This window comes from Mchenga conophoros, linkage group LG2, assembly GCF_057382185.1.
Source record: "Mchenga conophoros isolate Kocher_MC1m ecotype Shallow Benthic linkage group LG2, M_conophoros_male_GT1.1, whole genome shotgun sequence".
In the NCBI taxonomy this organism is placed as follows: domain Eukaryota; kingdom Metazoa; phylum Chordata; class Actinopteri; order Cichliformes; family Cichlidae; genus Mchenga; species Mchenga conophoros.
In genome coordinates this window covers 32,143,262-32,168,006 of record NC_140527.1, presented here as the reverse complement: position 1 = coordinate 32,168,006, position 24,745 = coordinate 32,143,262, and the positions used below count along the sequence as shown (strand labels likewise).

Below are 24,745 nucleotides of genomic sequence, written 5' to 3'. Positions count from 1 at the left end.
AGGTTAAAAAACATCTTGATTACTTGATTTTAAACACTAGTGGTATGAAAATTATAAAAAATATGAACATTGTATCACTGTCCATGTTTGTATTTTCATTAAACACCTGGTCAAATCATAAGAAATAGTGAAAAAATCGTCTTTATCTGAAAAGCTTTAATAACTCAATCAAGTACAAATTTTATATATATTTATATATATCAGTAAAATAACAGGGGATTTTAAAAAGAGGTCAGATAAAGACTAAATTCAAGTTGTAATGACAACACAGGGTAATTATGTAACAGACTAACTGCTCAAACTGACCAAAATCTTACCAAACAGAGAGCAAAGGGGAACTTTGGTGCAGGCTGATCAGACCAACTTTGAAACAGAGGAGAAACAAAAAACAATAACCTATCGAGCTTATTTTCAATATTTCACCTTAACTGAACAGTAGCACAATAAAGGAAATCAATTCGCTAACTCAACAATCAAATATAAATAATAATATTTTATAAATAATTAATTAAGGTCACCCCCCCAAGATGCATCACTTAGCACATTCCAAGTAAACCTTCCTGTATTTAGAAGTGCTGGTTGCAAATGTGGCTGGATCTCACGTGCTACGTGGACCGACCCGCAAGTAATTTAGCAGAGTGAGATGTTTTAAACGTGGCTAATGTGCTTTCAGCAAATGTGAAATGAACATGAGTACATAAAATCAAAGGTTAGGCGTTGCCATTAATGTGTTGAGTGTGGTAATTGCGGCAGTTATAAGAACACAGATCTTATAGCTGAACCACATCCTGTTCAAAAAGTGCAGGAGTCATGTTATTATTATTATTTCTTGGAGCATACAGGCACATAAATTATCGTGATCCCGGGGGGAGTAGCATTAAAAAAGATCACAGAGTAATATTTGGAAGTGATAGGGAACAGATATCTTTCTTGAGAAGGACCTTTTCAAAACCAGTTATGCAAAGATAGGGGCTTGTTTCAGCACGATACATTGCTATGGTAAATAGAGAATATGTTTGTTAAATACTTGTGTTTGTAAATCAGTTCCCAGGATTAAAGCGCACGAGTCACATCCGCCTTATAAAGACAAAGTAGAGCCAGTTTGTACAGGACACTGCACGTTCCCGACACCACCCTGCGTCAGTCAGGCTCCTGAACACCGGCTGCGCATGGACGTACAAGTCCACGCAATTACCGCGCGCAGTGTCATTCTTGAACACGCAGTCAGGTGTCGCGCTACTATCACGCTACCGGCGACGCCGCCCTCCTCCCACACACACACACACACACACACACACACACACACATATGTTCACGGCACTGGAATCGTTTCATTTATTTATTTAATAATTCAGTCATGTGGATGAAATGCACAGGAGCGGATGACGTAGCGCGCGCGTTCTAACGTGTGTGTATGTGCGTGTGGGCGTGGAGGAAAATGTCAACGTGCAGCGCAAGAAGAGGCTGGAGCTGATGAGAGTCATGTTATTACGAAGCTTCAGCCTTCGCGTTAGCTGCTCTAAAATATCTGATATCCGGGGAGGAAAGTTTCTAAAGGGGTCGGCTGTCGGCAGTTAGCGGAGCCCGGGGTGTTGAGGAGGCGGGAGAGGTGAGTTCATTGAGCCCTCCACAGCGAAGCGAAGCCCAGCCTCCCTTCCTGCATGTGAAGCAGATTGGGCAGAGACGTTCACAAGCCTCGGGCCACTTGTGACCGCCGTTGACCTCCTATTTCAGGTGAGTTTGTTCGCTTTGCAAAGCCGGGGAACTTCTAGCGTGTGGTTTGTTGACTGACAGGCGGCTAGCTCCTGTGACACATCCGCTAACGGTGCAGCAGTAACGGATAGAGAGGCACCGTCTGGACCTCATCATTTCTGGCTTTCGATGTGAGTTCAGCCTGCCGACAGTAACTATCAAGCTTCTTGTGGAGATGTGAATATTGTGTTTGTGGTTGAATGCTGAACCGATATGACACAGCTGTCCCACTCTGCCAGCTAGCCAAAGAGGAAGCGTGAACCTCGATGATAACGGGCGATTAACATTCAACTGTTTTTGCTGCCCCCCCTTCATATCATCAGAGCTGTTACATTATCTTCCCGGAACAAGAGAGGCCTCTGGTGAAATATTTAGACCAGATTAGTTTGTGGTCACACCAGCACAAGAGCATCGTGGCCGTGTTTGCTGAAAAAACATCAACACATAACACCGTGCAGCTCTGAGTGCAAGGACAGCCGTCCTGGCCGGAGGAGGATGATGATGATGATGATGCTGCAGCAGCAGCAGCCTCTCGCCGTGGGGTGTGGTTGGCTAGCCGGACAAACAGGTTTTCAGCAGTGTAAAAACCCTCCCACCCGGCGGTAGTCTACCCTTTAATCTCCTATTTGACAGCTCATTAGAGGGCCGGCGACATCGCATTAGACCATCATCTCCGGCATATTCCTCTGCCCAGGCAGCCCACTACCATGCATGTTGTGTTTCTCAGGCTCTGTCTGTCATAACAGTTTTGCTGCTGCTGCTGTAGCAGGCGGCCCCAGAGGCTCGTAAATTTGCCCGAGTGGACACCCAGCATGTGTTGCACACTCACTTGTGTTTGATCAAAAGCAGGGATCCACATTGTGATGCCTCCCTTATGAGCTGCTTAACTGAGCCCAAAAAAGTGGAATTAAAGTATCATCATATTGCAAAATACAGATCTGTCTACTGATATTTTGGTCTGCTCTGTCAGATTTAGCAATTACATTTCCTGGGACCCCAGTGTACGTCACTGTTTCCCCCTCTCTTTCCTTCCCTTTCTATAACTTAATTTGTACACTAATACTTCATTCATAATCCTATTGCTTTCTCCATATCTCTGCCTTCCTCAGTGTAATGTGCTGAGTGACAGCCTGCTACCAGAATAATCCCAGTGCTCTGTTATTCTCATGTGTATAACGCTCTCTTTCCTTATCTGCTGCACTTTCCTCATTCTTATTGTGTTGCAATGCCGGTCTGGAGCGGGATGAGGGTATCACTGCTAAAGCGCAACCATGCATGCAAAAGCATACATACTCATAGAGGTACACAGAGAGGCTGAAAGCTTTCAGCAATGATAATTACGACTATGTTAACACATTAATAAACACCAAAGACCAGAGCCTGTGCAATAAACCAGCAGTACAATGTGTGTGTATGTGACACAGTGAGAGAGAGACTATTGTTTGTGTGTTTGGGTTGACTAGTCATTGGGGTCAGTAACTTGTAGTCATTCTCCTGGCATAGTAGTTTTTAGGTCATATGCTCCACTAGTGTTGCTCTTGGCTGGGTTACTCGGCCTCTCGATGGGATCTTTACTGTGTATCTTAAGTGAATCTCTAGACAGCAGAGGGTGTGCGTGTGTGTGTGTGTGCAGACTGTGGAGGGGTGTCTGGATCATGGCCAGCCTTGTTCTGACAGTCTACACTCTGCTGATGACTGCAGTGAGGAGGCTTGTTTCTGTGTGTGTGTCTGTGTATAGGCCTAGGTGTTGTAACCAATATGCAGTGTAAATAAGATACAGTATATTAGCCTGTCCACACCCTCAGTGTTGATTTTTTTTTTAAACTTGGAAAGAGGAACAAGGAGTCAGTGTTTGAGCTCCTATTTGCTTATGTACTTATTGGGCCTTTATGTTGCTGTAAAGTGTACTTAATGTTTAACCCTCGGTAGGCAAGTGTGATCTGTCTGGCTTTGAGTAGATTCATCTGTTAGTGTGTAATAAGCTTGTGTCCATTCAGAATGTCTGCTCAAGTAAAAAGTTAACTATTAAAGTGCATTACTGTTACACATTCATGCATACAGCACTTCACTATACGTGCTTTTTATCTGTCAGGTGCACACTGACACTAGAAAGGATGAATTGGGAACAAATTGGGGTTTCGTATCTTGGCAAAGGACACTTTGACACCTGGGATTGAGATTGAACCACTGATATTATGATTGGCTCCCGAGCTGTAATTGCAACAAATTCAATGATTAATGCAAAAGAAACAGTTGTGAAGTCATTAGTATGTTAAAACAATTGTATATGTCTGCAACCTTAGTTTTTCATATGGCAGTTGAGAACAGCTTTATTGCACTAAGTACTTTCCGCTCCTCTCTTATTTCCCCTGGGGTCACCACAGCGGATGGAGCCACATGTGTGATTTGGCACAGATTTTACACCAGACATAACCTGACTGAGTTTATGTCTCGCCCAGATTTCAGACCAAAGCAGTCTTACATGTGTAAGGCAAATATGCACCAAGGAATCCAAACACTTCTTTTAAACCTGTGGTTCTCAAACTTTTTCTGGCATACCTGACCTCAGAAGTTGAAAAGAGTTAAGGCCATGGATGGTATAAAACACAGGCATAGCTTTCGGCTGAAAAAGAAAAAAGACGCTATTGCGGAAGTGCTTCAAACCTGCATTCTATCTGAAGGCCACCAGATGGCGTTAGCTGGGGTTGCAAAAAGAACTTCCAGGGGGGCCCACCCCACAGTTTGAGAACCACTGCTTTAAATGGATGGGTTAAGTCAAATGTAACTCTAACAAAGTCACTGGGAGCTATAAAGCAGGTAATTAGAGAGAAGAAGATAATTAGTGACACAACAACACACATAAAAATTAATAAGGGTAATCCCTTCACCCAAAAGATGATGCTGCAAAGTTTTGGCATGTCACACAGGTTTAATTTTATTTACTTTTTATTTTATTATCTTACAATCTAAAACATATTTCCTCATTTGGAATTTTTTTCTTTTTGCAGTTATAGTATAGTGATTTAGCTCAAGATGATGATCTCAGAGCCACATTCACTGCACTTAAAAAGGCCTTGAAGGTAGTTTTATGTTGATTTATTGTTCAGTTTATATAACGTGTTGCAAAATATGACTTATGATTGAAGTCATGAGTCATAGTGACATTTTTATTCAGAATGAATGTGGGTTTATATTAGCTAAATATAGATGTTGAAGACAAATCTGTTAATTTTGTCTGGTGAATTGTCTTGTTGAAGGGTTTTGCTTCCTTTTCCATCTCAGTGTAAGCTACACAAACAGTTTACACTTAGAGTGGACGAGGTAATTTAAGGTCTACGATCTTTGCTGGTTTTTGTTTGCTCCTGCGAACATTAAAGGTGGTTCTTAGCTTCTCGGTGCCACTATAAAATTTTCCAGTTTCACATAAAACATTCCTGGCTTTCAATGATCTATAAAACTTTGAGATTTAGCGCCTGGCTGCCAGCTTGGGAACATGATGTGGCTCCAGAAGGCTTTGTGGGAACTGTGGGTGGCAGATGTCTTGTAGTTGCTGCACAAATATTTTAGACTCAGGTGAAATCTTGGCTTAGTATTTGTAAGATACATACTCAACTTATTAGGTACACTTTATGGTTTATTATTACATCAACCATGTTCATCAGACCTTTGGAAATTCTGAGCAGAGATGCCTGTTTTTTTTCCTGCATTTCCTGAGTTGTGTGAGTCACAAAAACAATATAAAATACCATATCTGTGGTCACAAACTTTTAGTTATTCCATGTGTGGGTAATTCTTTACTATTTAAAAATACTCTCAGTGCCACTATAACATATCCCCATATTTTTTTTTCAATGCTCCCCAGTCTACACTCACAGACACTTTTTTTAAGGAACACCTGTTCAATGCAAACATCAAATAGCATGATTGTTGGTGTCAGACAGGCTGGTCTGAGTATTTCAGAAACTGCTAATCTGCTGGGATTTTCCCAGACAGCGTTTACAAAGAATGGCTCAGAAAATATCCAGTGAGCAGCAGTCCTCTGGGCGAAAATGGCTTGTTATTGTCAAATGTCAGAGGAGAATAGTCAGACTGATAGCTGATAGAAGTCAAATAACTCCTTGTTACAAGCAAGGTGTGATAAAGAGCATCTCTGAATGCAGAACACATTGAATTTTGAAGCATATGTACTACAGAAGAAGAAGACCAAACCATGTAGTCTTTACATAATTTCCTCTGGGATTGGCTGGTGCTCCTTAAGATCAAGAGGTTAGAGTTTTTGGCTCACTAAAGGTGGACATTAGAAGATTAGAAAAACATTGCCTGTTCTCATGAATCTTGATTTCCGCTGCAACATTCAGGTTACCATAAACAACATGAAAGCATGGCTCTATCGTCCCTTGTATGAAAGATTCAACGATGGTTGTATAATGGTGTGAGGGATATTTTCTTGGCACACTTTGGGCCCCTTACTACCAGCTGAGTACTGTTTTAATCCAACAGGCTATCTGAAAATTGTTGCTGACCATGTCAATCCCTTTATGACCACAGTGCACCCATCTTCTGATGGCTTCCAGCATAACAACATGATGGCACACTAAAAACACGCCATGTCACATAGCTCTAATCAAACATTATCGTGTTTCTTGAACAGTTAGTTCACTGTATTCATATGGCCTCCGCTGTCACCAGATTTCAATCTAATACGGCACCTTTGGGATGTCCTGGAACATGAGATTCACATCATGGATGTTTAGCTACCAAATCTACAGCAACTGTGTGATCTATCATGCCAATATGGACCAAATTCTCTGAGGAATGCTTCTGGCAGCTTGTTGAATCTATACCACAAAAAATGAATGCATTTCTGAAGCCAGAAGGGGTACAGTGCAGTACTAGCAAAATGTACCTAATAAAGCGGCAGATAAGTAGATCTGTGTTTTCTGCTGCTATGACGTTATGCAATCTCATCTCATCATTGATCGAGGCAAAGAAATCTCTGATCTCACTTTATGTCGTGTGCTTCTTCCTCTGTAGTATTTTTGACAAGCAACAAACCCTTGGCTTCCTGTTTGCACTAACTCAGTGTACACGAACAGTCAAGTGTGATATGTGCTTATGGGTCTATCTGTGCTTCCTTAGAATAAGAAGAAAAAAACAGGGAAACCATATGTCATGCCTCTCAGCCATTTCAGCTGTGGCACACCTGGTTTTTGATAACAACACTGACATGCATAAACATGCTGAAAACAGTAGAAAGTGTGCTGAAGCCATTTATTGTTGTTGCACATAAACTGCACATAAATTATATGTGCATGTTTCCACCTCACTTGCCTGTGTGTCAGTTGTCTGTTGCGCTACTGCAAATAAATACCCGTTTGTTACTATTGTGAATGGGGTAGAGGACTTTTGGTGGCTGTGTGAATATGTGTCAGCTGTATCTGTCCCTAATTGTTCAGTTTAAGACTCTGTCTGTGAATGACCTCCCTCTATTGCTTTCTCTGTCTGTGTGAATAAGTGTGAGATCAGTAACATTGCCATGCCTTTATGTAAGTCTGGATAGATGAAGAGGGGGTGGGGAGTTTAAGGGGACAGAGGGGAGTTGGGTAAGAGCTAGTTTTCTTTTGTAGAAGTATGCAATTTCCTTCCTGTTTTACTGCTTTACCTCTACTGTAGGTTATATCTTCCACCTTTTCTCTGTTATTCCGTTTCCCTTCTCTCCCTGCCCCCACTGGTTCCCAGCATTCAACTGTGCACACTGTGTAAAAATTCATGTGGAAGAAAGCTTCCTCGCCCTCCAGCATCGACGCATTTCTGTCTCTCAGTCAACCTCGTCTCAAAGATGCAACCAGATAACAATACCATGTATGCACTTACGTATTCTTTTTTTTCTTTTTCTTTTTTAAATCTGAAGCTTCTACACAAATAATGAACTGTATGCTTTTCACATCCACCGTGAGGCTCCTTCTTCCCATCATCCTTTGCTATGAGAGGCGTTTTTGAGAGCAAGTGTTGCCTTGGTAACTATTTCTGCCATCTGTGTATGTTGTATGAATGCGTGGCAATGTGTATGTAGAGAAAGATGGAGGCACCTGCGGTCTTAATGCTCCAGCTTCCTCATTGTTGCATTATTTATTTAATAGTTAGCAGAATGACTGGAAGGTTACTGGGTTACAATCCACTCTGAGAAGAGATTAGAGGAGTCCGCTTTCAGCTCAGAGGATGTGTGCCACTGTAACACATCTGTAACAAAATATGCAAATAAAATAGCTGCTATCATAACCTGGCCTTGCTTAGTGAGTAGGAGTATAAGAGATATTCAGTCGTTAATTAAAATTCGTTGGTGTTTATTTCTGTATGCCTCGCTTTTTTGCTGTTTAGCCAAAGGTGATATTTGATTTGAAAAGCTAATTTGATTATTTAATAATCACATTTTCAATCAAGATGTGACATTGTGGCTCCTGTAATCAGAAAACAATGTTAGTGACTGCCCTATTCTAATATATCCTGTATGTTTAGGGAGTAAAAGGAGACTTTGAGGCAAATGTTGCTCTTATATTGTGCTGTGAATATAGCGGAGGAATCAAATGACAGTAATGCAAGCAGCTTCTGCCTATATTTGGCAAGACAACATGAAGATATCTGCTTAAAACAATAATCTATTCAATAATGGGAAGACAAGAAGAAAGCAATAGAAAGGCAGACATGGACGAGGTGAAATTAGTGAATTGTAACTCCATTAGAGCACTGTGTGAGTGTTTGGCTAATTGTCATCTTAGTGATAAAAAAGTAGTGATATGTCATTAGTTTAGAACAGGTAGGAAAGATTTATGGGATCTGCAGCCTGAAGACTCGTGAAAGCAAAGAAGAGATTTCTTAATCTACAGAAAGGAAGAAGGCTACTGTGAGATGCTAAAACTTTGATAGCCAGACACTTTTTCATGCACTGTGGAGCTGCTAAGTACAGCCCAGGGACTGCAGCCCAGGATGGTGATAAATGGCCCATGTGTATATGTTGGAGAGAAAAGGGTGGCAGAGGAGAGTGCAAATGTTAGTCCCCAAAATAGTTTGTGTTCCCCAGGCTATATTGCGTCATTATTTGGTTGCTTGGCCCCGGAGTATTGTAGTTCTGTGTAACCCAGATTTTAACCCTGACTCAACCTTTTTTTTTTCCCCTCTCTGCTTGTCTGTCTGTCTCTCTCTCAGGTAGAAACTCTCTGCAAGCTTTAGCAACAATGTAGACGTCCCGATGATGATGATGATGATGCAGGGCCTTGTAGGGAGGAGGAGCAGCGACTGATTTTCTCCTCAATTTTATCACACCCTGCACTCTATGTCCGTCCCGACTGGGCGGCTAGAGTGCTATGTCATCAACCACACCCCCATCGGCTCAACCGTCTAAGAAGGGACGGAAGCCGGAGAAATCGGAGGTGATGGCTGATTCGGTGCCGGCCACCAATGAGGAACTGAGGAGCAAGATCATGGACCTTCAGATAGAGCTACAGCAGGAGCGCGGGAAGGTGAGGGTGAGGAAGAAGAGGAGGTGGAAGAAGCTGAGAACATGCGTTTAAAGTTAATAAATGTGGTTGAGAAGTCGTCTCCTATTTTATCAACTCAGCAGAAACAGGATAGAAATGGTTGCCAGTTTTATTTATAAATTATTTGCAACCAATGTTTAAAAGCATGTAAGCACACTTATAAAGAAGCAATATCTCTAATAGGACAGTAGGGTTACCTAGCGTGCAGTTTGGCTATTCTGTTGCTGTGAAGCAACAGAATACATATACTTCTTTTTTTTTCTTTTTCTTAAAAAAAGGTCTCCGGGCAGTTTATTACTCCAGTCTGCTCACTGACACACAAACCTCCTCTCTGTGCTCATCTCTCCATCCCTCATGGCTAGTTTGTTTTAGTCTGCCAGGACTTAGAGTAAAAATATGGAAATATGCACAATAGAGTCAGGACAAACTTTATGTAAATACTGATGGTTACTTGTCAGGGGTACTCTAATCTATATTCTGCATTATGTCCTTCTATCAGGTATGCAAACTCCGCGAGCGGCTCCAAGAGCAGCGGCAGGCTCGCGAACTTGAGCAACACAAGCATGCCGTAGCACTCACTGACCTGCGTGCCAAACTCCATGAAGAAAAGCTACGTGAAATCGCTGCCATACGGGAGACTCTGGCACGGCAGCATGAAGCCGAGCTGGCCAGAACAATCAAGATCCGGGATACTGAGGTTCAGAGGCTGCAGGGTCTTGTGAATGCACTGAGAGATGGAGCTGCTGACAAGCTCAAAAATGCCCTTCTTGCAGAGGCTAGGGAGGAAGCCAGGAGAGCCTTTGATGGGGAGAGAATAAAGCTCCAGCAGGAGGTAGGTTTTAGTAGGTACAGGGGTGACAAGTATAACTTTTTCACATGTCAGATTGTGGAAAGTAGAACATGTATAGGGTATATGTTGATCTAACAAAGTTGTAAAATGAGTATTGCAGACTTGATTTTCGAGTGCACTTTGTGTTTAAATACCCTTTGTGTGTGTGTGTGTGTGTGTGTGTGTGTGTGTGTGTGTGTGTGTGTATGTGTGTGTCTGTGTCTGTGTCTGTGTTTTTGTGGGACTATGCACACTTTTGTAATTTGGTCCTGAAAAACAGGAAGCAGGGTGGAAAAGCCTGTTGCCAACCTATTGTTTCACTGTAGCCTACCTAGATCTGTCATTAAACTTATTAATAGGACAAGGGCAAGTATTTACAAATGCACAGCTGATGTTCTTTTTGTTGTTTTTGTTTTTGTGTATATAAATATTAAAATGTGTGCATCGGGCCATTTCAGATTCAGGAGCAGAAAATGGCTCGGAAGCAAGCCGAAGAGGCTCTTGCAAACGCTCTTCAGGCTGATAAAGCCAAAGCAGCTGATCTCCGCACAGCCTACCAACAGCACCAGGACGAGGTGCACCGCATTAAACGCGACTGTGAGAAAGACATCCGCCGGCTGGTGAGAACACATAAAGCTGGAAGCCACGATACTGTGTACCCTCATTTTTAGATGACTGATAATCAATACAAAAAGTATTTTCTAAAAGACATTTATCAGAATCCACTTAACTGTCAAGCCAAGATGAATTAAGTTTAACTTTAAATTGAATTTCAATTGGCAATATCATAATCACAAAGCCCAATATTAATCAAATAACTCCATTATTCCTAATTAAATAAGCAATAAATAATCACCCTTAAGTATTAAATACTAAAAAATCAGAGCAGATTGGCCTCACCAGGCCAAATCTCACAACTTTCCTCACTGTTTTTAAATCCTGTTGGTTTAAAGACACACAGGCACAAAAATCTACCTTTACTTAAGCTTAAACTTTTTTTTCAGGTAAATAGAGGTTTATGTTGTGCTCTGTTGCTAAGAAGCTGATTAAGAAAGTGTTATTGGGGCATTAAAAGTGTAATAGCCCTCCCTGTTATCACTGATTTTATAGTTGGAGATTAAACGTGCCTCTTTATGTGCATCACAAGGCGCTAACTATTAGTGAAGTGCAAAAACAGGGAGGTGTACTGTGTGCAATAAGCAGACACATCTTACACTGCATCATAAACTAAGCATGTTATGCCTGAGATAGATTAGCTTCACGAACCCAGCAGCTGTTAACGCTGTAGTCCCTGTCTGTCCAGATCATATTTGAATGACACACACACTCACACACCTACACACACACACACTCACACACCCACACACAGATTATACAGATTGGTTTCCTTCTACTGAAGTTCACTTCCAGCTCGGGGCTTATCTCACTGATGTAGCATGAAGGTTAGGAGCTAATTGCCACAATGTCTGTCTTGACCATGTGGTGCTATCTGCAAGTATAAATGTCTGTGTACCTGCTGCAGTTACTGATTTACCCTATTACATACAGGAGGGCTACAGTAACAGGCATTGTTGTTAGTAAAGGAATGCTTGAGTGAGGAAACTCAAAGAGTAAAGCACGGCTTATTGATGGAGAGCAGGCGGTGCAGGAAATACCGGCGTTAAAGAACAAAATACGGAGGGAAGTAGAGGTGGTAACAGCTGTCAGGAGGGGTTGCATGAATGCAGAGCAAGAACAGAGGCTTATAAATTAATCAAACCTAAAGCAGAGTGTTATAAAAGCTAAAACATTGTTAGTCTTCAGCAAACGCCATCTTACACTGAAGCTGTGCACAATGTACATACATAAATTATAAAGAAAAACATTGTACATATGAACTAATATTCACATATTGGAGGTGAAACGAGTGAAATGATTAGATTTAGATTTAATCGAATCGGAGTTTTCTGCTGCTTCTCAGAAATCTCTGCACTTTTGTAGACAATAAGAACAATATTTTCAGTGCTTTATTTTGAAAAATAAGACCAGACAGAATAAGACAAGAGATGGACTCCAGCTGCTTAGATAAAGATGATAAATGAGAGTTGAGAGGTGGTTTACATATGAGTTTGTGATGTGTGGTGAGTGAGAGGGTTCCCCTTTTGATTCATTCTGGCATAACCGCAGTGGAGGGACAATAAAGTGTAAACAGAAAAAAACATTAATAAACTAGTAAAATAAAAATAAATAACATGAGTAATAGAAAAAGAAAAGACTGGAAAAGGTCTTAAAAATAAAATATTAAGGACTTCGGTTAGACGTAAAACCTATTTACTAACTCCTTATAATGGCTATAATCTAGTTCTGTTTCACTCCTTTAGATGGATGAGTTGAAGGCAAAGGACCGGGTGGTGTGCGCTCTGGAGAGGGAGCTGGGGTTACAGGCTGGCTATGCCCAGAAGCTTCAGCTCCAAAAGGAAGCCCTGGATGAGCAGCTGGGTCAGGTACGAGAGGCCGAGAGACACAACCATGGCAGCCCGAAGAGAGAAGTGGTGCCTGGACTAGGAGAAAACCCAGACTTGCTCAACAACCAGGTATACAAGTGTCAGTATTTTATGCTTAAGATATTTTTATATGTTCCGAAAGTTTCCCATATTTACAGATATTTTATATTATATTTTATATTACAAATTTTAATACAAAGTAAGCACAATGTGAGGTATTTCTGGTGAGGAGCTTTTAAAGAAAAATAAGTGATAAAAAAAAAATCACAGTGGAATAGTGATTTTGTAGTGCAATTGATAATATTGATATTAATAACAGATGCCATAGAGTTAAAAAGTGAAATTGGCACATCTGTGAATCCGTGAGCTGTACATGGAGAATTTAATATACGTTGTTGTTTATGCAGCTTTTTCCTGATTCCAGCCAACGCCACAAAATCAATTTTGAAGGAATACTTAAGTTGTCTTTACAGACAAACATTATATATAAACAGCGCTGTATAAATGTGTGACTGGGTGCATGAGAGATGCAGTAGATAGTGCTTTGAGTGCTCATCTGACTAGAAAGGCATTATTTAAGTACCAGTCAATTTACCAGTTCATAAATCACATGGTTACTGTACTTCACATACACATTCACTCTGTGAACAGCCAAATCATCTTTCTTGCCATCACCTCCTTTTTACTGTCCGTCTCCATTACCTGCATGCCTGCCTGCATGTACTCCCTTTTTCAGTTGTTGTCTTCCTCCTCCTCTTCTCCTCTCCCCACGGCTTCACAGGAGGTGGAGGAGCGTGACATGAGGAGGTTCCAGTTGAAGATTGCAGAGCTCCACTCAGTCATCAGGAAACTGGAGGACAGAAATGCACTACTGGCCGATGAGAGGAATGAACTAGTGAGAAAAACACGCGTGCAGTCATTATAAACATACAATTATACATGCAGACATTTTTTAAATTATAATTCGCATAAGTTTAGACACCATGAAGAGTATGGATGTCGAATAAACCTGAATCCGAATATTTCCTAACTTCCTCACTGTTGATGTTGACTGTCCTAGTTAAGATGGAAATTCTGTGGCGACACTTAAGATTACAATGTCCCCCCTCCCTGTTTCCTTCCTCTGTTCAGTTGAAACGGGTGCGAGAGGCAGAGAGCCAAATGAAGCCCATGTTTGAGAAGAATAAGCGGCTGTCCAAGAAAAATGATGACCTCCTGCAAACACTGCAGCGCATGGAGGAGAAACTCAAGAACCTGAGCCGTGAGAATGCTGAGATGGTAAGTGCAACCAACATGTCTTCCTAAACATCTGCTGATGACTCTTAACTCCCTCTTTTTTTAACCCGAAGATAAAATCAAAAAGTAGTAATAGGATGTAGTAGATATTATAGTTTTATCTAGTCTATTCAAGACGTTTTATGGTTTTTAGGGCTCTCTGAAGGAAAGAGGACCTCTGCTGGTCATTTGATGAATAGCATGAAAAATAATTAGTCCATCTGTTTCCCTCCTGCAGAAGGAGAAAGCTTCCTCCTCTCGGCCACCATCACAGCAGCAGTCTGTTCAGGCCCAGATGAAGCGACCAAGCTCCCTGACCGACCTGACCCACGCCCATGAGGAACAGGAAGTAGAGTTCCTCAAGCTGCAAGTTGCTGAGCAACGCGGCATCATTGATGAGCTCACGCAGGTCAGGACAGGGTTACATGACTGTTAACACATAAGGTCATACAACAGTATATACTCAGATAACATTACTCTGTCAGCTCGTCTGTTAGATGTTTTTAGATAGCTCTCACTATAATATCTCTTAATGTATTGGCAATACATTATGGCAAAAGATTATTATTGTAGGCATAATATTAGGCCCCGACAAATGCAGGAGTATTAAGAGAAGTAACAATATTGATATTCAGTGATTTAAAATCGTATATTCCATTATATCAGCTGAAAATCTTTTTTTCTTTTTCTTTCAGACACACGAAACATGAACAGATTTACATAATATTTCTTATGTGTAGTTATTTATTTACTCATTTAAGCTCTGCTTGTTCTGTTTGGATCATCTGGTTGCTATGTTAAACCTGTTCCAAGCATTTTTATTTCCCACAGTCAACTTGCCCTCTGGTGTCCAAACTGCAACATCAGCACTCCACATTGCTCTTCTGTCCCGTCTTTACTTTTTAAATTAATCGGCCTGTATTGAGTGCCGAGGCCAACAAATCAGCAAACAGTTCTGGCTCTGCAAATGATAATATGATTTTTCATGTGTGTACTTCACTGGAAGCGTATAGAGGTTTCTGTCTTGATATTTTATCTGTAATATGTCAGTGGATTTTTTTAAGTGTGCCAATAACAATATACAAATACATAATAAAATCATCTGCATTGCCATGGCTAGAAGGGGGACGTTTATTGTGACAGTACTAACACTGAAGTTGTGCTTCTCTCTGCGTTTTTGACCCCTCTGGATCAGGGGAGCATACATGTCTTATACATGTCTTATACATGTCTTATACATGTCTTATACATGTCAGAAGGATCAATGGTTATATGTTTGTTTGTTTTTTAAAAAAACAAAAAACCTTGAGAAGAATGGCCTAGTCTTTAGTTTTTGCCTAGGTTTCCCCTCTTATCTTCTTTACATTCACTGACACTGTCAGTCTGACAGCTTGAGTTATTAGAAGCTGCTAAATTCTTGAATTTACAGTTTAATGCTGTGACTTTATTTAATTTGAAATATAGAAAAGAAATGTAACTAAATTAGACTCTGCTGAACAAAACATTTTATGCTGATGGCAGGTAACGTTTTGATTGATGAATGTGAATCCCGTGCCACCACAGATGCCTCCGATTGCTCTCTTAAAGGTCAGAATTTAAAAATGTTCATCTGTTGTGTCCTTAGGAACGTGATCGATTGGTGATGAGCAAAAAGAACAGGAAGAAACCTTTCAAGCTGCCGAAAGTGAGTTTTCATCAGTGTTTTTACACATCTGTTAATCCAGTGGTGTGTAACTAAGCAACTTCCCTATCTGTGGTTGACTGACCCTTGAGCATTGTTTTCACTTGTGTGTTTGTGTTTAATTGGGCTCAGGGGACAATTATGACACCATCCCTCACTGCTGGGACCATCACAGTGAGCACACACGCAGCTAGTTGAGAATTATTTGTTTTGGGGTTTTTTTATTATAGATTTTTTTTTTATGTGAGTATATTTTTGTTCTTTATAAGATAGTGTTACTAGAGACTGGACATGCATCACAGAAACTGCAAGCTGTATGCAGCATTTCATGCTTTTATCTGTGCCAAAGGGATTAAAGGGATGACAATATCTAATTGGCTGAGGTGACAGAGTTTGAAAGAAATAATTGCTAAGTACTTGTGTGTGCATGTTTGGGCTAATACATCAGGGGACATTTTAGAGTTGCTAGGAGGAGGAGTTTGTAGATGCATGACATTTATTTTCTTCCTCCTCCTCCTGGAACCAGTTTGTTAGCTTGGCAGGTTCAGCACTGAATTGGGGCACAGCAGCTTGGCTTTTGGACTTGCACCTGGAAATTTGGCTTTCCTTTTTAGGACAAACCCAGACACTGACCATTTTTTTTCGTAGGAGTTTGATTGTAACCAGAGGCTTTGTTGTCGGCTTTTTAGATTTTGTTTAGGAGTGACAAAAAAAGCTGTTGTACTTTATGGGCTGCACTTCAGTTTTTAGATCTGCTGGTGTTTTTGAAGATATGATAGATGTATATTTAAGATATTATTTGTAGTTTACTTTTTGGCCTGGCAACAACATGACAGAGTACATCCTCTTTATCCTCTATTTCTCTTCTTTCATTTGCCTGTGTGCCCTGGTCTGCCTTTATTTCTCTGGTTGCCAGGAAATGACTTATAAACATGATGGTAAGCACTTTGGAGTCTGGAAAAGTTAAAAGCAAAAAAAAGTAAACAGTCAGTGCGGTCATTCAGTCTAAGTTTTTTAAAATGAGATTACTGACTGAATGACCGTGTCTAGATTTAACAAGTTTGAACTTTTAGTCATTTTTCCTCTTACTTTGCAAAAGTAATTGGATTTCTTTTGGGTTTGATGACATCAATATTTGGTTTAAAAGTTTCCTAAGCTGAAATCAGATGCAGTATAGTTCTGGATAATAATTGTTTTTGTTTCCAACTGCTGATACGCAGAATAACATATGTGTAGATCTGAGGTTGATTTAACCCTTTCCCCCCCTCCACTGCTCTCTGCAGAGGCATGTTGTGGAGACATATTTTGGATTTGATGAGGAGTCGATAGACTCTGAAACCTCCTCACTGACCTCTTATAACACTGACCTCACTGACCGCACGCCTGCAACTCCAGAGGAGGACTTGGAAGAGGTAGGAAAGTCCTTTTGTATCCACTGAAAGAAATATCTTAACATCTTAAACAGCTGCAAGATGTGGAAAATAAATCTTGGGTTAATAAATCAGAAGAAAGTAAGATGGAACGTTAACAGTAATTTGCAGATTAATATATGTGATTATGAAAAAGTAAAGGGTGAAGCTTTATGTGTTAATTTGACACATTCGCTCTTTGATATCACAGAGCATTTCCCGTGAGGAGTCAGAGCTTCGTTTTCGTCAGCTCACTAGAGAGTACCAGGCTCTTCAGCGGGCCTACGCTCTCCTGCAGGAGCAGACTGGGGGGTCTCTGGATGCAGAGAGGGAGGCCAGGGTTCGTATCTGCTGCCACCTTCCAAATGTGCTACGTACAAGTCTAACTTCCAATTCAAGAAAATATTTAGAGCATAGATCCTCATTATGGTTTTCTCAGTCTGCTCTATTCATTCCTTTTGTACTTGGATTTAAGTCTCTGATGGCTCATTTTCCCGCCCACAGACCCGTGAGCAGCTGCAGGTGGAGCTCAGCAGCTGCCAGGCAAAGATCGTGGATCTGGAGAAGGCCCTGGCTGAGCGGGGGCAGGTAATAAAGACAGTGGATGGGGACAGAAGCTCACTGGTCCTGCTCTCACTGGGCCTCCTGCATGTCTGTCTGGCTGCTGTGCTCCTTGGCTGGCGCTTTGCTGACCAGGTCTGCCGCAGATTCCTGTGATGTCACTTCCTGCATGTGTGATGTCAGTGCTGTGCCTGCATTCTCTCCTTCACCCTCTGCCCTTACCGATGATGGTGTTTTATTTTAAATACTTGTGTCTGAGTTACTCATTACAGATTAAACACTTCAACCACCTTGATTCATTTTAGCTTTGTATAGATTAACACATAAGATTTTCATGTGGTAGTATATAACTTTCTGTTAAAACATGAAAATACTCACTTAATACAACTTGATTTTGGTTATTTGATGTGTACGAAAGGCATCTTGGTCTGAGAAGTAAGCCAAACCACTGGATGTGTAGTGGGAAAGCCTCTGGCTTTTTTTTTGCTTAAAGAAAGTAGTGAGAGAATCACTGAATTTATCATGCCGAGTTCATATCAGGACACTTTGTTTACTTTTTTGTGAAGCATTTCATTGAGTTACTGCATGTTTCCTGTGGCTTGATCCAGCTGGTATTCTGACTCGCTTTGCTGCTGTTTTTCATCTCAGATTGCCATTTGGTCCTCATGTTGCTGTGAACTCTTGTTGCCTGTGATTGCAGCTCTTTTGCTTTGGTTATCTGATTTGGCTTCATTTGTCTGCATCAATAAACTTGTGCTCCTGCCACCCTGTGCTATCTTTTTTGTGTCTGTTTTGCATTTGCTTGTGTCTTTTAAGCTGCAAGTTTGAGGGATGGGAGTTTTGTTCATCACACTATGTCATTGCAGATCCTTTAAATCTTCTTCTGTTCCTGCCAGTGTCATTTCTCGCTCATGTTGTGTTTGGTTGTTATGGCAGGATTCAAAGTGGGTAGAGGAGAAGCAGTACTTGCTCAGGACCAACCAGGAACTGCGTGAGAAGGTACATTAGATTAGCCTTCTATATCAAGGCATTCAGTACTAGTTGTAATACCTGATTTTCATGATCAGATGTGTTCTTTATTAACCACCTCTGAAAACGTTATATTTTGTATAAACATAAGCAGAATAAAAACTTTTACTGAGAAAATAGTGACAGAGTTAGTTAATGTAGCTGTTTAAAAGATAATTATCTATGTAACTCTCAGTTGATTAAAAAATTGATAACATTTATAAGATAACTAAAAGTAAATACACAATTTAAAGTGTATGCACGAGAGTAACAGCTGTAAAGATGTGCTGTAAAGTTTGTAGTTATAGACACAGAAAGCAAAGTCAATGCAGTTCCTTAAGTCTGCATTCTGTCTAATGGCCAGGAGGGGGCAGATCCTTTGGCTCAAAAAATAAGTCAGGCTTTATAGAAGTCGATTGGAAATAACCCTCAGCTCCCTTGATCAGTGATCTAAGTTAACAATTTCCAGATGATGTTATGGACTTAATCACTAGGTAATTATTTTAATATAAAATTATGTTCTTTTGCAAAACTTTGGCCCACATTAAAATAAAAAAGCCTCAAACATATTATTTGTAAGAGTGGGCCTATTTGATTGATGCCAGTACAAGTGTGCAGTGTCTCTCAGTTTCACAGTCAGATTCACTCACAATTTCTATATATGGTTTCAAAATTGCAAGAAACTGACAAAGCATTGCAGCTAGAGTGGCTTTGTCCATCTTCTTTATACAGTCTATTACATATTGTGCACGGTGAACAGACTTTTGGCATCTTGGACACTGTCCTCAATATTTACAAACAAGACTTTGAAACATTTCATAGTGTTTAGTATGTGTAACGAATCTGTTGTGTTTGCAGATGAGTGCGCTGCAGCAGGCGGAGTCCCGGCTGCAGGCTGAGGTTCAGGATGCTCGGGACCAAAATGAGCTGCTGGAATTCAGAGTCCTTGAACTGGAAGTAAGAGACTGTGCCAACATCATACTGTCACCAGGAGGTGACAACAACAATCTCAGCTCCAGACGCAAGACCTATATACAGTGACTCATCAGACAGACAGACATAGCCTTAAACACACTGCTCAGTTCTTCACTGTATGCATCTGTGTTTCCTTGTTTTGCATGGCAGCTGTGTACTTTACCCTTTACTGAAATTGAATATTTTTGTCAATGAAGAAATGTTTTGTCAAGAATATAATTTTTAAGTAAATAAAAATATATTTAAGTTCACCATCCACTCCCATTTTTCTTCATTTTGTCTCATTTTTGCATGCATATCCCAATTTTCTGTTGTTGTATTTTTCACAATTTGAAAGTTGATGTATATGAACAAAATGAGGACGGATCCCATGGAATTATGCTTTTGTTTCCTTTTTTAAAAAAAATAAGAATTTGCATACCATACTATTAAGATGATATTTTTTATTTCTAAAGTCCCATCACCCTGATGGAGTCCACTCTCCATCAGTTTAAATAGCAGTTGTATCTCAATGTTGGGAAATGACACGTCACTGGCTTAATTTAGAGTTTCAGCATGTTATTCTGTTGGCTTGGTTTCTTTGACCCCTTTTCCATCGGTTTTCACCGCCCTCCTTTGGCAGATCCTGATCATGTTGTCATTGTCATGTAAGTAAATCCCTCATTCCCTGCCATTTTGCATAGTGTCATTGACTTACACCACCATTTATTTTTCTTTTTGTTGATCAGAACTGCCCGTGGTACAATGAATAATTGCATAGCTGACATTATGTGTGAATATTAACACATTGTTTGCATACATAGGAAAGGGAACGCAGATCACCTGCCCTCAATCTCCACATGTCTGCGTTCCCTGAGAACAGTAGCAGTGCCCTGCAAGTCTACTGCCACCAGGAGGGAGTCAAGGTGAATGCACTAGTAAAAAACAAACAAACTAGAACCTTTCTTCTAAATGCTTTCTTGAGTACCTGCACAGTTAATATAACAGCCTTGATGATTTAGTTTGGGGGTTTTTGCAGGATGTAATCATTCCTGAACTGATGAAGAAGTTGGATATTCTGGGAGATAATGGGGTGAGTTCGAACCCACTGTAAAAAAATCACTTTAGTCTTAAAATTTCTAATGAGTCTTTGTCAATGTTGTATTTTCTAAAGAATCTCAGAAATGAAGAGCAGGTGGCTGTGATCCAAGCAGGGACTGTGATCTCACTCTGTGAAAAGGTGAGTGGAAAGTTTCTCTTTTCTGACACACAGTGGACAAACATTGCTATAACACCCTGTTACCACAGCAAAGCCATTTCATTCAAGCCTGCATATTTGATATAGCAAGGATTTAATGCTGGATGCCCTCACTGATGCAACCCTCCCCGTTTATCCAGGCATGGGGCTGGCACTAAGAGTACATTGGTTTGTGCCACACCCCTTGGCTGGGTTAAACATCCCGAGCAATGGACAGTGCACAAGGTGAAGGAGAGAGTGCAGATAGGGTGTTGTGGGTGGAGTTGAGTGTCAGGGGTGATTTGTGAGAGAAGAATAGCAGCAAGAGTAAAACAGATTGTTGTGAGCTCTGCTATGATGTATGATTGGAAGACACCGTAAGAGTGGCAAACTTGAGTTGGTTTGGACATGTGCAGATTGATATATTGGACAAAAGGATGATAAAGATCGAGCTGCCAGGCACGAAATAAATGAGAATGACCACATAGAAGAGTCATGGAGGTGGTAAAGGAGGATATGCAGAAGCTCAGTGCAACAGAAGAAGATGCTAGAGAAGGGGTGAGAGAGGCAAAAGAAGAAGATAAAGACGGATTTCATTTAACTCATTTTTTGTTTAATTTAGATTAATCTTATAGAAGCAAAATGTGAATCCCACACCTTTCTGTGTCTTCATCTGCAGTGGTTGAAGCAGATAGACAGCACTGAGGCTGCCCTCACACAGAAGATGATCGACTTGGAAAATGACAAGGTGAGAAAGTTATCTACAAATGCATAAAATTCAGCTTTCTACAACATATTCAAAGCAACGTGTTAATATTATAGTCTCCTGTTGTTATTATGTCAAAGAACTTATCAAGACTAATATGTAATTATAACTATACTACTATGTACAACATGCTACCTTCTACCAAGCCCTGCATTATAGATTATAACATCTTATTGCAGGAGCTGTTTAGTAAGCAGAAAGGATTCCTTGAGGAGGAGTTGGACTACAGGAAGCAGGCCTTGGACCAAGCCTACATGGTACGAAGCTTGGAGCAATAATACACAGCGTGCTTTTACCTGCATATGAACACAGACATATCTACTGCTTACCATTGTGTATATTTTTACTTACAATGGCTGATGATAAAGTAATTCAGGAATGCAGGGGTGCAGCATTATCATTTCAGCATGAGATAAACATCTAGGACCCTGTTAACCATCACAAATGCAACATGCTCCATCAAGGTAAAATTTGCTACATTGTGTTGGGATACTGCATCTTTTACCACTGAAGTCTAAATTATTTTAATAATCTTAGCCACTCAGTTGGCCGGGATACGTGGCCACTTGTTTATGACCTAAACCTCGATCAGATTTACTCTCTCTTGATTTGAGAAAGTATGATATGATTCATTTATGAATATCCTATTTAAAGTTGCTCAGGAGAAAGTTAAAAGAGTGAGTTTAATAATAAGGTTTTAATTATATATTTTTAAAGCATGAATCTTAAAGCATTCTCCACTTCCACTGATTTAACTAGACTGTAGCCAGATAACAGAAGTTAACACTTAGATCATTCGCCATATAATTCTAACCATTTTACTTGGTCAGTTTTGGTGTTGCTTTGTGTTTATAGTCCCACTTGATATTGTGTTGGGCTGATCTTGGTTCTTACTTGGAATTTGTTGTTTGAACAATGTGTAAAGAAAAGCACAGTTTGTGTTGTTAACCAAATCAAGTGACCATGTAAAAACCAAGGTTGAATAGCCCTCAATGTAAAGTGGAAAAGTGTTCCCCATATCTGCCATGGTCACAGTGTTGTGTGTATGTGTCTGTGTGTTTGTGTGCATATGTGTATTCCCTTGTTTGTGCTTGTGCATGCCTGTGTGTGTTCCTGCATGTGCATGTGCACGTCCGTGTGTGTGTGTGTGTGTGTGTGGGTGTATACATGTATGCGTGTATATGTGGCTGGCTGTGCAGAGGATCGAGGAGTTGGAGGCCACGCTGTATAGCGCTCTGCAGCAGGAGCAGCCGGCATGCCAGGCGGTGGCTGAGTCGCTGACAGACAGGCAGAGGGAGGAGCTGAGGCTAGCCGTGGACAAGCTGCGGCGTCAGATTCTCCGGCAGAGCCGGCAGTATGACAGTCAAATCTTACAGGAGCGCATGGAGCTCCTACAGCAGGCCCAGCAGGTAAGGCTCAAAACAAACCCAGTCAGGTTGTTGAGTCCTGCCCTCCCTGAATCTGACCCCTGGTACCTGTCTGGAACTTTTAACCCCACCAGATCTCTGGTGCTTTGAAAAAGATGCAGTATCCCTGTACGTGCTACCTGTAACTCTATCTGTAAGTGCATATGTAAAAGTGGGTGAGTGGAAAGATGAGACAGAATGACCTTGGATTTGTGTGAGTGTTTGTGTGTTTCATTGTGATCTGAATACCCTGACACCTTCAGTATCCCTCCACTCAGCAGCCCTTTCGATACTTTACACCCATGGCTTTTGGCATTGTGTTATCCATTGACTACATGACACTACATGTACTCTAACTCACTAACAAAATATCCTCTAACCGTACTTACTGCACATTTTTAATGTATCTACTAATTAATATGCTCAAACTACTGAACCGATTAGAAATCAACATGTTTGCAGGTCCGAGAAATGCATCTGATTTAATTTGTGATATATTTTACAATAATAACTCTGAGAATTATGCTCACTTAAAAAGTCCCCACAGTGTGGCTTTTATTAACACTCGTTCCAATTTCTCTGTAGTTAAGAAGTGATATTTAACTGGAGCATTCACCTCAACCTCAATTTGATTTGCTGCACAAGATATTAACTTCAAAATGTCATGTATTTGTTTTAAAATATGCCTGCCTGCCTCAGTTGTATTTATGTACTGTATAGTGAGCACTCACAGTGGAAAGCTATTTAAACTAATTTGTTAGGAACAAAGAACCGAGTCACTGATGAAGCCACTCAGCTTTTAAGTCTCAAACAGTGTCACTGTTAAATCTGCTCTTCAGTTGCCATGGCAGCTCATTCCAACAGCTGCCATGGAGACAGTATGGCATGATGGGAAAGTCAGAAGACTATTTGGAGTGTCTGCAGGAATAGATTGATAGCAGCCTAACTTAACTGTTGAACCATGTGTGAAATAAATAAAGAAATGAAATGAAATGTTGTTGCACCTGAGGAAATGATTGTGTCAGAATCAATCAGATGTGTTTCGCGTGGCCACGAGCTAACCACTTCTGTCTTTTTGTTGCAGAGAATAAGAGAGCTGGAGGACAGGATTGACTTGCAAAAGAGACAAATAAAGGAAATAGAGGAAAAGGTACACACTCAAATTTGACTTGTTTTTTATTAGTGCAAGGTATCAATGACATCTTCTGTGCGGTGGTGTTTTCTAAACTTTTTGTCACTTTTTTCTTCTCTCTCTTTCCTCACCTGTTGATTAAACCTCTTGTGTTCCTTTAGTTTTTGTTCCTCTTTTTATTTTTCTCTTTAGCATTTATTCTTTGGCCTTAATGAAAATGCCCATGGACCCACATCAGGTAGAAGTAACTGTATAATACTAGAATTCGGCACAGTTTTGATGCCTGCCAATAATTCTTAGGAAAGAGTTCAAATTTTCTTTTCTTTTTCTTAGGTGTTAAGGTGCTGTGGTGGCGAGCGAAGATGAGATAAAACCTAATTGTTTTTTATGCATTTGTAGACAGTTCAACTAAACCTTATGGCCTTTTTGATAAATGTGCACTTTTGCAGAAGACTGGAATGCAAACATATTTGAAAATTTAATAAATAACCAGATATACATGAGAAGAAAGTGAGATTTATTTATAAGTAACATCTGTTATAGTGATCCCTGGACCTGGAACATAAAACCCCAACTCCTCTGTAAAGCAAACACTTTGATTTAACGAGGGAAAAATCTGAATCAGACGATTTACAAACGCAAGAAGAGCCACAGCCTCAGCTGAAGGAATGCCAAGCAGGACAATGGAAGGGGACAAATGGAGAGAGGAGAAGAAGA

General features: G+C 40.5%; 2 protein-coding genes across 7 annotated transcripts; both read left to right on the top strand.

Annotated features, from left to right (window-relative positions):
- Positions 1–1,287: 1,287 nt before the first annotated feature.
- Positions 1,288–24,726, top strand: jakmip1 (janus kinase and microtubule interacting protein 1). 6 transcript variants are annotated; one of them, XM_085295374.1, is made up of 23 exons: positions 1,288–1,734; positions 8,956–9,269; positions 9,787–10,119; positions 10,575–10,736; positions 12,477–12,689; positions 13,336–13,494; positions 13,731–13,877; positions 14,113–14,283; positions 15,499–15,558; positions 16,839–16,967; positions 17,176–17,304; positions 17,469–17,552; positions 18,462–18,524; positions 19,392–19,490; positions 20,312–20,413; positions 20,527–20,580; positions 20,662–20,727; positions 21,404–21,472; positions 21,670–21,747; positions 22,690–22,899; positions 23,981–24,046; positions 24,221–24,266; positions 24,362–24,726. In XM_085295374.1, the coding sequence occupies exons 2-23, from the start codon at positions 9,114–9,116 to the stop codon at positions 24,397–24,399; spliced, it is 2,634 nt and encodes an 877-aa protein (XP_085151500.1). In that variant the 5' UTR covers positions 1,288–1,734; positions 8,956–9,113; the 3' UTR covers positions 24,400–24,726. The 6 variants fall into 6 exon arrangements, with proteins under 6 accessions (XP_085151500.1, XP_085151505.1, XP_085151512.1 ...); XM_085295379.1 differs by having other exon boundaries at positions 24,190–24,266; XM_085295386.1 differs by having other exon boundaries at positions 1,289–1,734; positions 13,381–13,494.
- On the top strand, positions 15,574–16,816 carry LOC146582342 (uncharacterized). The gene has a single exon (XM_085295425.1). The coding sequence runs from the start codon at positions 16,385–16,387 to the stop codon at positions 16,520–16,522; it is 138 nt and encodes a 45-aa protein (XP_085151551.1). The 5' UTR covers positions 15,574–16,384; the 3' UTR covers positions 16,523–16,816.
- Positions 24,727–24,745: the final 19 nt, after the last annotated feature.

Coding starts and splice junctions, on each gene's coding strand:
- LOC146582342 (XM_085295425.1), top strand. CDS start 16,385: ATGACAGAGTACATCCTCTTTATCCTCTATTTCTCTTCTTTCATTTGC.
- jakmip1 (XM_085295374.1), top strand. CDS start 9,114: ATGTCATCAACCACACCCCCATCGGCTCAACCGTCTAAGAAGGGACGG. Junction 18,525..19,391: donor ACCAGGAACTGCGTGAGAAG/GTACATTAGATT, acceptor TTGTGTTTGCAG/ATGAGTGCGCTGCAGCAGGC. Junction 20,581..20,661: donor ATATTCTGGGAGATAATGGG/GTGAGTTCGAAC, acceptor TATTTTCTAAAG/AATCTCAGAAATGAAGAGCA.